Consider the following 16936-nt stretch of genomic DNA (forward strand, 5'->3'; position numbering starts at 1 on the left):
CATTATTTTAAATAAAGAAAGCAAGTAATTTATTCTTATCCTGGCCTGTGAGATTATTTACTATTTATCTGACATTTGTTAAATTAGTGTGTAGTGTTAAATGACCCTTTTTTTACTCACACTTCCTATTGAATTTCTCCTAGGTCCCAAACTTGAAGGATGGTACTCGTTATGTACTGAGAGTAAGAGCTGTCAACCAAGCTGGGGTTGGCAAGTCGTCCGATGTTACAGATTCAGTGCTGGCACAAACAAAACCAGGTTCCTACAGTTGTCTTGTGTTTGACTACTTGTATTTTTATTCATAAAATTATAACATTTCCTGATTAATGTTTAAAGGGCTACAGAACCCAAATGATTCAGATAGCACATACAATTTTAAGCAACGTTCTTATTTACTCCTATTGTCAATTTTTCTTCATTCTCTTGCAATCTTTATTTAAAAAGCAGGAATGTAAAGCTTAGGAGCTGGCCCATTTTTGGTTCAGTACCTGGGTTACGCTTACTTATTAGTGGCTAAATGTAGCCACCAATAAGCAAACGCTATCCAGGAACCTAAAATGGGCTGGCTCTTAAGCTTTACATTCCTGCTTTTTAAATAAAGGTTGCAAGAGAATGAAGAAAATTTGATAATAGGAGCAAATTAGAAAGTTGCTTAAAATTGCTTGCTCTATCTGAATCATTAAAGAAAAAAAAATTGGGTTTAGTGTCCCTTTAATGAATTGCATAGTAAGCACTTACAATAAAGTATGGCTTCACAAGCCTTATTTTCCTTTTATGAACGGATTCCACTACAATCGAGTGACATAAGTGTCTAAGCTTAATAACTTATACCAAAAATTATATCATGTAAATCAGAATGATCACTTGTTTTAATTCTATCTGGTTTTCCAGGCACCAAAGAGGTAGTGGTGGAAGTGGATGACAATGGAGTAATTTCTTTGAACTTTGAATGTGATCAGTTGACTCCAGACTCCAAGTTCATATGGTCCAAGAATTATGAGGGAGTGGATGATTCAGACAGAGTAACCGTTGACACCAAGGGTGGCAGGTGACTAAATCTATTAGCTTTTAGCATTGTATTATTTAAATCTATATGTATTGCTTTATATTATCTAATAATAAATCTTTTATAGTTTTGTGTAAAACAAGGTTTGAAAAGTTCAGTAACTGTGACTCAATGGGGTAGAATTATCGTGCTGCGGAGAAACAAACCTTAAGAAGCAGCTGTCGTAAATACGATCGGGATGATTGACACCCTATGCTAGCGGCCGATTGATGGCGAATGTGCAAGGGGCGGCATTGCACAAGCATTTCACCAGAATGCAATATTAAAAGGCATTTAGCGATGCCGGGCAGACATGAATCGCTACAGCGGATCATGTCCGTCCGACATATGATAAATTTACCCCTTTATATTAAGAATAAAAAACTTAACACAGTTGTGGGTACGTTGGGATATATTTATCTGCCCAGTTACTTAATTTTGTTCTGTTACCTTTTATTTAATCCTCACTTTGTACTAATGCTTTTATTAATTTACAATATTTAAAAGTATAATTTTATTTTTTAATCAAAAGCTTATGCAATGACTACACAAGAGATTTAAAGGGACATTCTGGTCAAAATATAACTGTTGGTTATGCAAAACTGGGGAATGGGTAATAAAGGGATTATCTATCTTTTAAAACAACAGAAATTCTGGTGTTGACTGTCCCTTTAAATACACTTTTGAAAAAGTTATAGCTTTAATTAGAAATATGTTTGCTAATACATGTATATTACAAAAAATGCTTCTATACAAAACTGAAATGCATCCATGTGGATTTTAATTTTGACTGGAATGTCCCTTTAAGGCAAATTATTTAATTTAAGAGTAAATGCAATCTGTTTTAAATATATACTCACACAATTATTATTAGACAATATTTTTGTACAGCAGTATACATTCTTGCATGATAGTGTTTGTATGGTACAGTAATATTAATAGAGTGTAATTTCCTTAGGACAAAGCTTACATTCAAGGAACCTTCAGAAGAAGACTTGGGTATTTACTCATGTGCTGTTACTGAGACAGATGGGGTCTCATCCAGTTACACAATTGATGAAGAAGGTAAAATACATAAATGCTTGATCTTTAACATTACAGAATTACATACTAGTTAGTAGATATTATAGCCATGTGTGTTGCATTTGTTTATACTTAGGTTTAAGCATCATTTTGTTTAATTTACCTGCAGGAATATAAAAAAAAAATATTAGTGCCTTAATGCGTTGGGAGGTTAAAATATATATGTTTGAAGCTGATTTATTGAAGTAGGATGCATTATTGGTAGGAATCTGGTTTGTAATTTAGTTTAATACTTTTATTTATGCTTGTGTGTGATGATGTCTAGTCTTTAAAAATTGTATATGTTCAATCTTCTTTAGCTTAAGATAAGTCATCTGTAGCCAATTTAATACATATTGGGGTCGATTCCAATTTTGTTGATTGTGTTTATTGGCTGTTTTTTGGATCCCGGTAAGCCTTTTTCATAATCAGAAAGTTCACAATCCAAACGATAATACTATTTTCATATTAGAAAAATATTGGATTGGATATTGGAAAATTAACCCATGTGATACATGGACAACAATAAGTTCAGCAATTGCAAATTTACTCGACCACAATTTATCAACTAAATATTGACAACAAAATGGATACATGGAATTCAACATCCAAAAGTACTTGATAAAGTGCAAAGCTGACATTTACGAGTATTCCAAGATGATTTTGAATGTCTATTTTCTTGTGCAATACACTCTTAAACGGACAACATATGTGAGATCTTTTGCAGCTAACAGGAAATGGGAGAAAACAAAAATCACAACGACAACTACTAGAAATCGCATGTACCAATCCCCTTTTGCAACCGTTCTTTTTATTTCTTACGGACATTTTCGTGATTGAAAGCTACAGTAATTTCATCTTCTTAAACAGCTTTTTTATCATCAATCTTGCCTTTGTGATCAGAATTTAACCGTTTGCCGCTTTGTCTAATTTATTTGAAACCAAGATAGATTGCACAGGTTTTACAGAAAACAGAAGTCCCAAAAATCGTGTTTTGCATAATTGCGATTTACAATATCTAGAACCTTGTGTGGACATCTTGTTACAGTTAACGGTATTTGTCAAAAAACAAAAACCTTGTTCTGTACAGTGTGGTTTGGTACTTTTTCTAATATTTTAAATGATTTACACTATGATAACTGTTAAAATACGGTTAAAGAAGATGATCCACTTTCTTCTTATGGAAATTAAGTCCCTTAGTGTTCTTATTGGTTTTAATTGCAAACCTCACTGAATCAGAATACAAGGTTTTTTAATGATGGGGAATTTTTTTTTAATTAAAGGTTTAAAAAAAAAAAAAAATTGAGCAAACACATCCAGTATACCCATCATGTCCATATACAAATGGCATTTAGATTGTTTAACACTTACCAGAAACACCACTCTCTCTGATTGCAAAACACACACATGAACTCCATTAATCCCATTAACCCATTTAGTTTTTTGGGTGATCAATTGCCTATGGGCTAGATTACAAGTGGAGCGCAATTTAGGACTCCCGCTCAAGTGTAAACTTTGCTAGACAAAGGCTTATTGCATGCATCAGGTTGCACTCATATTACAAGTTGAAAGTAAAAAGTTTGCGTGAGTGAAACCCGATGTGTGCCAACAAATTATTGTGACCGTGTCAACTTCTTCTCCCCATAGAACACCTATACTCGTGAGTTAACCCAACAGGAGTTATGAAAATGTCACATTCCAATGTTCTTCACATACAGAATAATGTAATTTTTATTGTAACATCTTTCTATATATACCTATATACAGGTATACCTCACTTCACAGCGCTTCACTTTACAGCGCTTCGCTAATACAGGTACAGTATTTATTGAATACTAATTGAATACTGTGCTGTGCTAGTATTAAACTAAACGTAGCACTATTGCATCCCTAATATATGTTAGTTCAAACATGTTTTCAAGTTTTTAAACACACTGGCAAGTGAAAAGAAAGCTAAAACCGCCTTGTTTCACTTTAAGACGGTTTTCACTTTACAGCGGGGCTCCGGTCCCTAACCCGCTGTATGATTGGGGTATACCTGTATCTTTATAGATATATAGGTATAGATGTGTATTTTACATGAACAGTATATATTTAATAATACAAAATGTCATTATTTTCTATGTGAAGAACATAGGAATATAAAATATTCGTTGTAGGGTTTGCAATTTAGAACTAATGCTATCTTCAATGCGTGTTAAAATTTAAAATATTTAAAAAATGTATAAAAAATATTTCAAATTATTAAACATACTGTAAAATATAATAAATAATCCATAGAATATATCATTTTTCAGTAGGTATAATAATTTTAAATAGTTTTTATTATTTTTTAAATATTTTAATTTAATATTTCAATAACACACATTGAAGATAGCAATTCTTCATGTGCACTAACCCAACCACGTCATTCTTAAGTTGAGAATCCCAATGCACATTAGGCATATTTTACATTGCTATGTTCTTCGCATAGAAAATAATGTACTCTTAATTATTAAATATAGGAATAGATATACAGGTATATATATATATATATATATATATATATATATATATATATATATATATATATATATATATATATTCTTCTCTTTGTGTGTATTAAGTCTCCCTAAGGGAAAAAGTGGCAACCAGATGTCGACTCTTTGCTCAGTGTGCTTAGAGGAATATGGCTACTCCTCACTGATGAGGCCCAATGAAGGCCGAAAGGATTGTCTGGGGTTGCTGTGTTTCTTGTTCAGAGAGGAATTGCCTGGTATTTCGGCGCTGGACTGACCGTAATAGGCGGGATCAGATTGATATTCTACAGTAAAGTTCTACTCTTTGAAAAGCATTACTGGGCTAAAAAGAAGATGCTCCCAGGTGGTAAATCGCCATAGAACAGACTAACAATGTTCATTCCTGTGAGTGTGCTTCTCTCGGTGTGTATTGTCTCCCTAAGGGAAAAAGGGGCAACCAGACGTGGACTCCTTGCTCAGTGTGCTTAGAGGAATATGACTGTACCTCACTGATGAGGCCCAATGAAGGCAAATGTTATTTATAGTAAATTATATATATACTAAAAAATTATTTGGTTTTTTTTTAATAAAAAGGTCCAGTTTCTTAAACAGCTGGCATTTTAGGAATTTTTACATCTGAGCCTCTATACTAGTCTCATCTCCTACACTGTGCTCAGATGTCAAATGTCTGAAATGCAGCAGTGTAATAAGCTGGACAGCTTAAAATGCTTTTTTTTTTCTTTGATTAAAAACAGATTGAAAATAAACAAACACCAAGTTAAATCCATATTCTTTTCAGCCTCTTCGTATAAAACAGGGCAGGACCCAGCTCTGAGTTGTCTCACAAAACCAAAAATAAATCCACATCCTATTAAACTTCTCTAAAGCAAATATCCCTTTCCCATTTTATATCAACAGCAGCCCTACAAATCTGCAAACCATGACAGATCAGAGATCAGGGTAAATTTATTAAATGCGAAAATGTATTAAACGCTATAGCGAATCATGTCCACTCGACATCGTTAAATGCCGACAGCATAGGGAAATGCTTGTGCAATGCCCCTCCTGCTCACTGGCGGCCAGTCGGCCGCTAGCATGGGCTGGCAATCATCCTGATCGTATCAGATTGGGATGATTTCAATCCGCCACCTAAAAGGTGGCGGTCAAGTTAAAAAGCAGCGGTCTCCGAACTCCGAAGCAGCATCCACTGCTTCATAAATGGAGCCCATCATGTGAAACTGAGCTACAACCTTGTTGCTCCTATACATGTATTCCAGAGCTTCAGTAATAAAATATAATAATGCAATACATGTATCAGTTAATAGCTGGCTTATATGAATAGGATGACTGCCACATAAATCCAGTGCAATTAAAGTTAAATAATAATAACTGAGGAGAAGCTACCCCTACCTAAGTATATATCAGCCAAAAACAACACAAGTGCATACGATTAGGCCTATGCTAAACATAATAGGGGAATATGGAATTGACAACTGAATAGTTAATTGTATAACTGGCAATGTGATTCAGCTAAAAACATAGAATATCTACAAATATACTATGGGATCAATTTATTAATGTGCGATGTAGCATACGCTGTCAGCATTTATCATTGCACCAGCAGTTCTTGTGAACTGCTGGTGCAATACCGCCCCCTGCAGATTTGCGGCCAATTTACCGCTAGCAGGGGGTGTCAATCAACCCGATTGTATTCAATTGGGTTGATTTCTGTCCTCCGCCTCAGAGCAGACTTACAGGTTATGGAGCAGCGGTCTTTAGACCGCTGCTTCATAACTTCTGTTTCTGGCGAGCCTGAAGGAGCTTGATAAATTGACCCCTATGGCTTCACTTTCAAGCCTCATATACAACTATACTCAGTACAGAAGATCCCTTTTATATTGACACAATACAATTCTTTAATCCCATAACTTACAGTTCAGAAGCTCCTTCCAACTCCGGAGTTGGCCACATGCGCATCCCCATCTGATGCTGGTGCCACCACTGCCACTGCTTACACAACTGAGCTGCTGAGAGACTTTTGGCACAGTGAGGGCTCCAAGATGATAAATGCCTCCTGTTAGGCGGGGCCTAAATTGACACATGTGCAGGGCCTACAAAATCACTGCAAGGCTGCGCAGCCATGCTGCTGCACTCGTTAGAGGAAATATTGGTACACACATATATATATATATACTGTATATATATATACGTATGTATACATATTTAGACATGTGAAAGTTTGTATCTCTATGTTAAAGCCCTTTGCAGCCTTTTTTTTCTAACATCTGAGATCTCATATCTTTGAGCCCTTATAACTTTTTAATCCAATATTTTTTTAAATAATTTTTATCCGGCAGTGTTCTTATGAGTGTAACTGTACACTTGAATGTATTTTTTATACAACATTTTTATCTTACTTAACAGTTAACCAGAGCTCTGAAGTCACCCTAACCTTATTTGATTGTGCTCAAGTGAACGCATTTACTTTCAACTCATAATACACGCGTTATTTCCGCATGTGCAAAGAAGTTAAATACCCGATGTTGCTTGCGCGCTTCAGTAAGCTCGCCAATCGCAATCTTGCCTATTATCAGCTGTACTGTTATTGGAAAATGGAGATCAAATATTGTCAGTGTTATCAAACTTGACTGTGTTTGACTCGGAAAGATTGTTATACCTTTAAAAAAAATAACAACAGCCAATCCCATTTTTTTTTATATAAAACTAGAATTTTAGGAAGATTGGAATTGACCCCATTATCTGATAAAAACAAACTGATTCTATGTAACACTTGTATTTAATGAACACAATTTTGCCAACAACAACAACATGTGTTTTATTTTTCATCCAGAACTGAAACGTTTACTGCAACTCAGCCATGACAACAAATTCCCAGGTAACTACATTAAATTACTGCTATATTTTAAAAGTAAGTCAATGAAAACATCTAAAATTACAATACAAAAATAAGAAATAATACTCCAAGCATCCTTTATTTTTGCTAAAGTTGCATTTGAAATAATAATGCTTCTCAGCTGTAGAGTGCAGGGAATCGAAAGGAAAATATATTAATTCATTTAATGCTCTAAATTGTCCCTTTTTACCACCATCAGCAAATAGATACTTTGGGCTGCTTGGAGTACTTACATAATCAATCAAATGAGTGTACAGATGGTTATGCAGTAGGATATAAACATTGGTTTTCACAGCAGATAAAAAGTGTAAGATTAATTCATATTAGGAGAGCCTTCTGTACATCCCAGGATACGTATTTCAATCCCAAACCTGGTTGCAAATTCTCACAATCCTTTTACAGATTCCATTAGGAATATTCAATGTATCATAAACCCTTTGCTAAGACTAGATTGGTCCCTCTTATTCTGCAAGTTTCTCTCATTTCTATTTTATTCCATAGAAATAATTAACTTAGAAGAGCCAGCTAAAGCTAATGGTGTAATACAGACAGTAACATAGGATATGGAGAAATTTAAGGGTTTCCGCTCTGGACCATGTTAGAGCTGATATCACTGAGAGGGAGTGCGGATCCTACCTTACTTTTAAACTCTCTCTCTCAGATATATATATATATATATATATATATATAAATATATATATATATATATATATATATATATCATATATCTCTATATCTATATATCTATCTCTACAGTATCTATCTATCTCTCTATCTATCGATCTATCATCTATGTTTATAAAACAAGAATTTTAAACAAGCTTTTCAGGAATTATAAAAGTTTGGAATACATTGTCTGAAAATCACATTTCTTTTTCAATGTGGCAAGTTTTTTATACAGTTAGTTTACAAATCCATTTGTAATGTGGTAGTACCTCCTTTAAATTTAGTTTTGTTGTTTCTACCAATTCATATAACTTACAACCAGAATGTGAACTTGCTATTTGCTATCAAACTGCATAGTCTGGTATAAATTACTTTTACAACTCCCTAAATATGAAATAAAGGAATAATTAAATAACAAACATAAATAATGCATCATGTTATGTATCTACAGTTATTCCTCTTAAGTCTGGTCTAGCAGTTGAAATTCTGGAGAAAGGACAAGTTCGCTTTTGGCTTCAGGCTGAGAAACTATCTCCTAATGCTAAAGCCAACTATGTATTTAATGATAAGGAGATTGAAAATGGTGAGGTAGGTTGTATGGGATTGTATTCTTGATCAACTACAGGCTCATTGTAAATTGTTTTTAAATAAACATACAATAAATTGTTATTTTTTAACTTTTGTTTTAGTCCTCATATAATATTGAATAATAATTACCTGCCCTTACTTGTAACTATGCAACAGAAGTACAGATAAGCCAAAAATGATGACAGAACCATAGAACACGATGTTCATGATACACCTATTTATTCATGTTAGCTGTGGTTAATGTCAAATATTCTAACTTTATTTAAGAAATACAAGATGAGTGTGGACCGCAACACTGGCATTGTGCAGATGGTTATGGATAAATTGGAGGATGAGGATGAAGGTACCTTTACTTTCCAGCTGCAAGATGGAAAAGCAACAAACCAATCCAGCCTGGTTCTTATTGGTGATGGTGAGATCATCCTGATTCTGCTATATTTTATAAAATAAGCCACTACAATAAAATGTTTTCATTGTATACTACATAGTCATTTTTTCCAGGGAAACTGACATTCCTTGTGTATTCCATAGTATTATTTACTGACAGTTGATGGGCACAGGAGACAAAGCCTGTGTTTGTAGGTACTTGGATTGCTGTTTTAAAGTCTTGGGAGCCGATTTATCATGGCCCGAATGGGGCCAGATACATCTGTTTCCGCGCGAGCCTTCAGGCTTGCCGGAAACAGGAGTTAAGAAGCAGCGATCTTAAGACCGCTGCTTCTTAACTCGTACGCCCCCTCTGAGGCAGCATACAGCAATCAGCCCAATCACATACGATCAGGTTGATTGACACCCCCTGCTAGTGGCCGATTGGCTGCAAATCTGCAGGGGGCAGCATTGCACAAGTAGTTCAAAAGAACTGCTTGTGCAATGTTAAATGCTGACAGCGTATGCTGTCGGCATTCAGCGATATCGGGTGGACATGATCACTACATCGGATCATGTCTTTCCGACTCTTAATAAATCGGCCCCTTGGAGAGGAATTATTTAGATTTGATGGTTGAGATGAAGGGGGATTTTATGGTTTTTGGAGTAGCCTAATGTTATTATCTGAATATATCTGAGATATAGGAACCCAAAAAGGTCCTATGGCTGAATCAGCATGGGAAGCTCTGCTGTTGGAAAACATAAAATAAGTTGAAAATAACTTTCTAATATACTTTTATACTATTATATTGCTATAGCATTATCACATTTGTTTCTCATTGTATTATTTTTTGAAGAGTATACCTAGGTAGGTAGCATATATGTGTCTGGGGCAGTGTATGACAGCAGTTTTGCAGACATGCTTTAACACAATACATTTTTGCACACTAGATGGCAGCAGTGGTTACACGCTGTATAACATTGTTAGAAGTATGCTTGCAGGACTGCTGCCGTACACTGCCGCAGGCACATACGTGCTACCTACCTAAGTATGCTTTTCAAACAAGGATACCAAAGAGAACAAAGTACATTTTTATAATAGAAGTAAAATGGATAGTTTTTTTTAAATGTAAGAAAAAAGTTGTGTTCTATCTATGTCCTTTTCAGAGGACTTGCATCTGCCACATAATAATGAATGTGTATTTTAAAGGGACATTCCAGTCAAAATTTAAATGCACATTGGTGAATTACATCTTTGAATAGAAAGATATTTACATTATACATGTATTGGCAAAAATACTTCTAGTAAAAGTTAGCACTGTTTTAGTATTAACATTTTTCTCTGCATGTTCATGTGAAGCATAGCTACATATTCTCTGTGCACCAGAATTTTAAATACTGCAGCTGCTCAGAGCACAATTGGGGCTTATATCATGTCAGCAATTAACAAATTGATTCTTTACCAGATGTTAAAAGCACCTTAGACTCTCTGAGCAAGTGCTGTGCTTAAAATGCTGGTGCACGGTGCATATTAAAATACACGTTTGAAACAGCTCTAGCTTTTATTAGAAGCATTTTTGCTATACATGTATAATACAAAAATTATTTAATTCAAAACTGATATGCATCAATGTGGGTTCCAATGTTGGCTGGAATGTCCCTTTAACCTGAACCAATCTCTTATTTCAGTACATTTTAAAAAAAAATCACAGCTAGACAGCGCTAGTTCATATGTGCCATATAGATAACATTGTGCTTACTGATGTGGAGTTATGCATGAGTCAGCACTAATTGGCTAAAATGCAAGTCTGTCAAAAGAACTGAAATAAGGGGGCAGTCTACAGAGGCTTAGATACAAGGTAATCACAAAAGGTAAAAAGTGTATTAATATAACAGAATTGGTTGTGCAAAACAGTGGAATGGGTAATAAAGGGATTATCTATCTTTTTAAACAATAACAATTCTGAAGTAGACTGTCCCTTTAAGAAGTTTTCTTAAAGAGACAATAAAGTCAGAATTAAACTTTCATGATTCAGATAGAGCATGCAGTTTTAAACGACTTTACAAATTACCACTATTATCAAAATGTCTTTGTTCTTTGGTATCATTTGTTGAAGGCTAAACCTAGGTATGCTTATAGGAGCTTAGGAGCATGCACATTTCTATAGCAGTCCCTGTTTGTAACTATGTATAAACATTGTTATAAACATTGTTGCAAACACTGTTGCCAGATAACTTAAGACGTGCACACAAATTGAGAAATTGTTTAAAATGTCATGCTCTGTCCAATCATTAATTTTTTTTAATTTTTAACAATTTTGACTTTACTGTCCCTTTAACAATTAACAAAAAAAACTTTCTTCACAAACACTCTGTGACTCTAACACAGCACAAGACAACAGCCTATCATTAATGTAAACAAAGTTCTGATTGCAAGGTGGACCGAATTGTCAGAATAATTCTGTCCCTGCTCCCAGCTCTCTGCCTATTCTCTATTACACTTATGCTGCACATGAGCAACCAGCAACCTTTTGTAATAACAGCCTAGAGTTGGGAACTGCCTGGAAACGCACTGAATTTATATCAGTCTCCCTTTATACTGCATTTATTTTTGTTTACCATGGATTGTTATGTTAATATGGTTATGCACAGCTACTGTTGGAGATTTAGAAAACCAATAGCATAGCCTTTGTGACTAAAATAATGGATCCTTATTATATATATATATATATACTGTATATATGTATACAAATGGATAGAAAATATTAATCTGCAACAACCTTATAAATGCATTGTCTTAATCATTTCATCTTTATAGTGTTCGCCAAATTGCAGAAAGAAGCTGGATTTCAGAGACAAGAATGGTTCAGAAAACAAGGTAACTGTTTCCCTAATCAAATGTGCATATAAAATACAAATGTCTAAATTCCTAGGGGCCAGTGTATCATTGTGCGGGCGGACATTTATAATTTCTCGTGAAATGCTTGTACAATGCTGCCCCTGCACATTCGCGGCCAATCAGCCGCTAGCAGGGGCTGTCAATCATCCCGCTCGTATCGTATTGGGCTGATTGCTGTCCGCTGCCTCAGAGGTGGCGGACGAGTTAAGGAGCAGCGATCTTAAGACTGCTGCTTCTTAACTTCAGTTTCAGGGGAACCTGAAACTACGGGGGACTTCAGGCGTAGATTGCAGCATCCGCTGCTTAATAAATCCACCCCATTGTCTGAAGTCATTAAGATGTTTCTGGGTATCAGAACCTTTCTAGGTACGTTGTCATTTGAATTCCAACATTACACTAGATTTTATTTTTTATGTTTTAACTAATAAAAGGGTTTTCCAATGAAAAACAACAACAAATGATCAGCGTTCCCTGATTAATTATTTTACAGTAAACTGACAGTTATGAATTTTTCTGTGCATTGTTTGTATCACTTTTCAAATAAACGCTATTTATCATTATTGTATCCATGGCAGGGAATGACATTGTAAATGGTATCATTAATACTATGACTTTCATACTTACCTGAACAGGGCCGCATTTTGTGGAGTATCTCGGCTGGGAAGTTACCCCTGAGTGCAATGTGTTGTTGAAATGTAAGGTAAGAGAGTGATAATAGGTTTGTTCCCAGATGGCTAATAGTATAGTCACTATCGGCTAGATTACGAGTTGTGCATTAGGGTTAAAAAGCAGCGTTGAGAGGTCCCAATGCTGCTTTTTAACGCCCGCTGGTATTACGAGTCTTGAAATGACAGGCTCACCGCTCACTTTTTTGGCCAGACTCGGAAATACCGCAAATCGCGTATCCTATATTTTCAATGGGACTTGCATAATGCCGGTATTACGAGTCTAACCAAAAGTGAGCGTTAGACCCTCTTCTGTCAAGCCTGGTACCGCATTTAAAAGTCAGTAGTTAAGAGTTTTACACTACAATGCCGTAGCATAAAACTCTTAACTAAAGTGCTAAAAAGTACACTAACACCCATAAACTACCTATTAACCCCTAAACCGAGGCCCCCCCCCACATCGTAAACACTAAAATAAATTTATTAACCCCTAATCTGCCGAACCGGACATCGCCGACACTATAATAAATATATTAACCCCTAAACCGCCGCACTCCCGCATCGTAAACACTAGTTAAATATTATTAACCCCGACACCTACCTACATTTATTAACCCCTAAGCTGCCGACCCCAACGTCGCCACCTCTATATTAAATGTATTAACCCCTAAATCTAAGTCTAACCCTAACCCTAACCCCCCCTAACTTAAATATAATTTAAATAAATCTAAATAAAATTACTATAATTAGCTAAATTATTCCTATTTAAAACTAAATACTTACCGATAAAATAAACCCTAAGCTAGATACAATATAACTAATAGTTACATTGTAGCTATCTTAGGGTTTATTTTTATTTTACAGGCAAGTTTGTATTTATTTTAACTAGGTACAATAGTTATTAAATAGTTATTAACTATTTAATAACTACCTAGTTAAAATAAAGACAAATTTGCCATTAAAATTAAAATAAACCCTAACCTAAGTTACAATTACACCTAACACTACACTATAATTAAATCAATTACCTAAACTAAATACAATTAATTACAATTTAAAAAAAATATCTAAAGTACGGAAAAAAAACACTAAATTGCAGAAAATAATAAAATAATTACAAGATTTTAAAACTAATTACACCTACTCTAATCCCCCTAACAAAATAAAAAAGCCCCCCAAAATAAAAAAAGCCCTACCCTACACTAAATTACAAATAGCCCTTAAAAGGGCCTTTTGCGGGGCATTGCCCCAAAGTAATCAGCTCTTTTACCTGGAAAAAAAAAAGTACAATTCCCCCCCAACATTAAAACCCACCACCCACACAACCAACCCTACTCTAAAACCCACCCAATCCCCCCTTAAAAAAAACTAACACTAACCCCTTGAAGATCACCCTACCGAGAGACGTCTTCACCCAACCGGGCAGAAGTGGTCCTCCAGACGGGCAGAAGTCTTCATCCAAGCCGGGCAGAAGAGGTCCTCCAGATGGGCAGAAGTCTTCATCCAGACGGCATCTTCTATCTTCATCCAACCGGCGCGGAGTGGGTCCATCTTCAAGACATCCGACACGGAGCATCCTCTTCTTTCTTTGTCCGACGACTGAATGAAGGTTCCTTTAAATGACGTCATTCAAGATGGCGTCCCTTCAATTCCGATTGGCTTCATTAAAAGATACCAGGAGAACAAAGCAAATTTGACAACAGAAGCAAATTTGTATGTTGTTTAAAATTGCATGCTTTATCGGAATACGAAAAGTTTATTTTTGACTTTACTGTCCCTTTAACTAATGAGGGGAATAAGTAAGATGTTACTTACAAGTAACAGAATTCTATCAGCCAATCGGAATTATGGTAGAAAAAATCCTATTGGCTGAGGCAATCAGCCAATAGGATTGAACTTCAATCCTATTGGCTGATCCAATCAACCAATAGGATTGAGCTGGCATTCTATTGGCTGTTCCAATCAGCCAATAGAATGTGAGCTCAATCCTATTGGCTGATTGCCTCAGCCAATAGGATTTTTTCTACCATAATTTCGATTGGCTGATAGAATTCTATCAGCCAATCGGAATTGAAGGGACGCCATCTTGGATGACGTCATTTAAAGGAACCTTCATTCAGTCGTCGGACGAAGAAAGAAGAGGATGCACCGTGACGGATGTCTTGAAGATGGACTCGCTCCGCGCCGGATGGATGAAGATAGAAGATGCCGTCTGGATGAAGACTTCTGCCTGTCTGGAGGACCTCTTCTGCCCGGCTTGGATGAAGACTTCTGCCCATCTGGAGGACCACTTCTGCCCGGTTGGGTGAAGATGTCTCACGGTAGGGTGATCTTCAAGGGGTTAGTGTTAGGTTTTTTTAAGGGGGGATTGGGTGGGTTTTAGAGTAGGGTTGGTTGTGTGGGTGGTGGGTTTTAATGTTGGGGGGTATTTGTAAAAACAATTTAAAGGTAAAAGAGCTGATAACTTTGGGGCAATGCCCCGCAAAAGGCCCTTTTAACGGCTATTTGTAATTTAGTGTAGGGTAGGGATTTTTTATTTTGGGGGGCTTTTTTATTTTGTTAGGGGGATTAGAGTAGGTGTAATTAGTTTAAAAAATCTTATAAATAATTTTTTTAATTGTAATTAATTGTATTTAGTTTAGTTTATTTAATTATAGTGTAGTGTTAGGTGTTAGTGTAACTTAGGTTAGGTTTTATTTTACAGGTAAATTTGTCTTTATTTTAACTAGGAAGTTATTAAATAGTTAATAACTATTTAATAACTATTCTACCTAGTTAAAATAAATACAAAGTTGCCTGTAAAATAAAAATAAACCCTAAGCTAGATACAATGTAACTATTAGTTATATTGTAGCTAGCTTAGGGTTTATTTTATAGGTAAGTATTTAGTTTTAAATAGGAATAATTTAGTGAATTGTATTAATTTTATTTAGATTTATTTAAATTAAATTTAAGTTAGGGGGGTTAGGGTTTAAGGTTAGACTTAGATTTAGGGGTTAATAACTTTATTATAGTGGTGGCGACGTTGGGGGCGGCAGATTAGGGGTTAATAAATGTAGTTAGGTTGCAGCGACATTGGGGGCGGCAGATTAGGGGTTAATAAATATAATGTAGGGTTTGGCGATGTTGGGGGCAGCAGATTAGGGGTTTATAAGTATAATGTAGGTGGCAGCGGTGTCCGGAGCGGCAGATTAGGGGTTAATAATATAATGCAGGTGTCGGCGACGTTGGGGGTGGCAGATTAGGGGTTAATAAGTGTAAGATTAGGGGTGTTTAGACTCGGGGTTCATGTTAGGGTGTTAGGTGTAGACATAAAAAGTATTTCCCCATAAGAATCAATGGGGTTGCGTTAGGAGCTGAACGCTGCTTTTTTGCAGGTGTTAGGTTTTTTTCAAGCTGGCTCTCCCCCATAGATTCCTATGGGGAAATCGTGCACGAGCACGTTTTACCTGCTCACCGCTACCGTAAGCAGCGCTGGTATTGAGGTGAGATGTGGAGCTAAATTTTGCTCTTCACTCACTTTTTTGCGGTTAACGCCGGGTTTCTAAAAACCGGTAATACCAGCGTTGTCTGCAAGTGAGCGGTGAGCATAAACTGCTTGTTAGCACCGCACCCCTGTTAACGCAAAACTCGTAATCTAGGTGTATGATTGTAAATTCCTACTGGTTGCTGTATAAGAATAAATAGATCACTTACAAAGCTTCAGAGACTCATTGGTTTTATACTCGTATACAGTATATGACACTGGTTTTCAAACCTGTTCTCAGGCCTCCCTAATAGGCCACACGTTGAGAATATCTGAAGTAGAGCACAGGTAAAATAAACAGCTGAAATTGTTATTTTACCTGCTCTCATCCAAGGTAATCCTGAAAACCTGACCTGTTGGGGAGGCCTGAGGACAGTTTTGAAAACCAGTGGTCTATGATGACAACTACTAACAAACTATTGGTTATTAACAAATAAACACAAACACAGCTTATACTCACAATGACAATCTGCTCATTTCTTTTAGGTTGCTAATATTAAGAAAGAAACGAATATTGTTTGGTACAAAGATGAAAGAGAAATAATGGTGGATGAAAAACATGAATTTCAGGATGGTGTATGTACTTTACTCATTACTGAGGTAAGTGACGCTTACATCTTTAAACTGTAAATACATTAAGAACTGTTGCTGCTGCGCGCTCTCTCTCTCTCTCTTTATATACAGTATATATAGAATTGTGGATAAGC

General features: G+C 35.8%; 1 protein-coding gene across 1 annotated transcript in view; it reads left to right on the forward strand.

Moving 5' to 3' along the window:
• The window catches only part of MYOM1 (myomesin 1), a 216646-nt gene that overhangs the window by 186381 nt on the left and 13329 nt on the right, over positions 1 to 16936 (forward strand). The window contains exons 21-29 of the mRNA XM_053714953.1: positions 144 to 258; positions 892 to 1048; positions 2004 to 2110; positions 7457 to 7501; positions 8637 to 8773; positions 9041 to 9185; positions 11958 to 12017; positions 12671 to 12738; positions 16716 to 16829. Coding sequence (XP_053570928.1) covers positions 144 to 258; positions 892 to 1048; positions 2004 to 2110; positions 7457 to 7501; positions 8637 to 8773; positions 9041 to 9185; positions 11958 to 12017; positions 12671 to 12738; positions 16716 to 16829 — 948 coding nt within the window. The remainder of the gene's footprint in view (positions 1 to 143; positions 259 to 891; positions 1049 to 2003; positions 2111 to 7456; positions 7502 to 8636; positions 8774 to 9040; positions 9186 to 11957; positions 12018 to 12670; positions 12739 to 16715; positions 16830 to 16936) is intronic.

The sequence above is a fragment of the Bombina bombina genome, chromosome 5, assembly GCF_027579735.1.
Source record: "Bombina bombina isolate aBomBom1 chromosome 5, aBomBom1.pri, whole genome shotgun sequence".
NCBI lineage: Eukaryota > Metazoa > Chordata > Amphibia > Anura > Bombinatoridae > Bombina > Bombina bombina.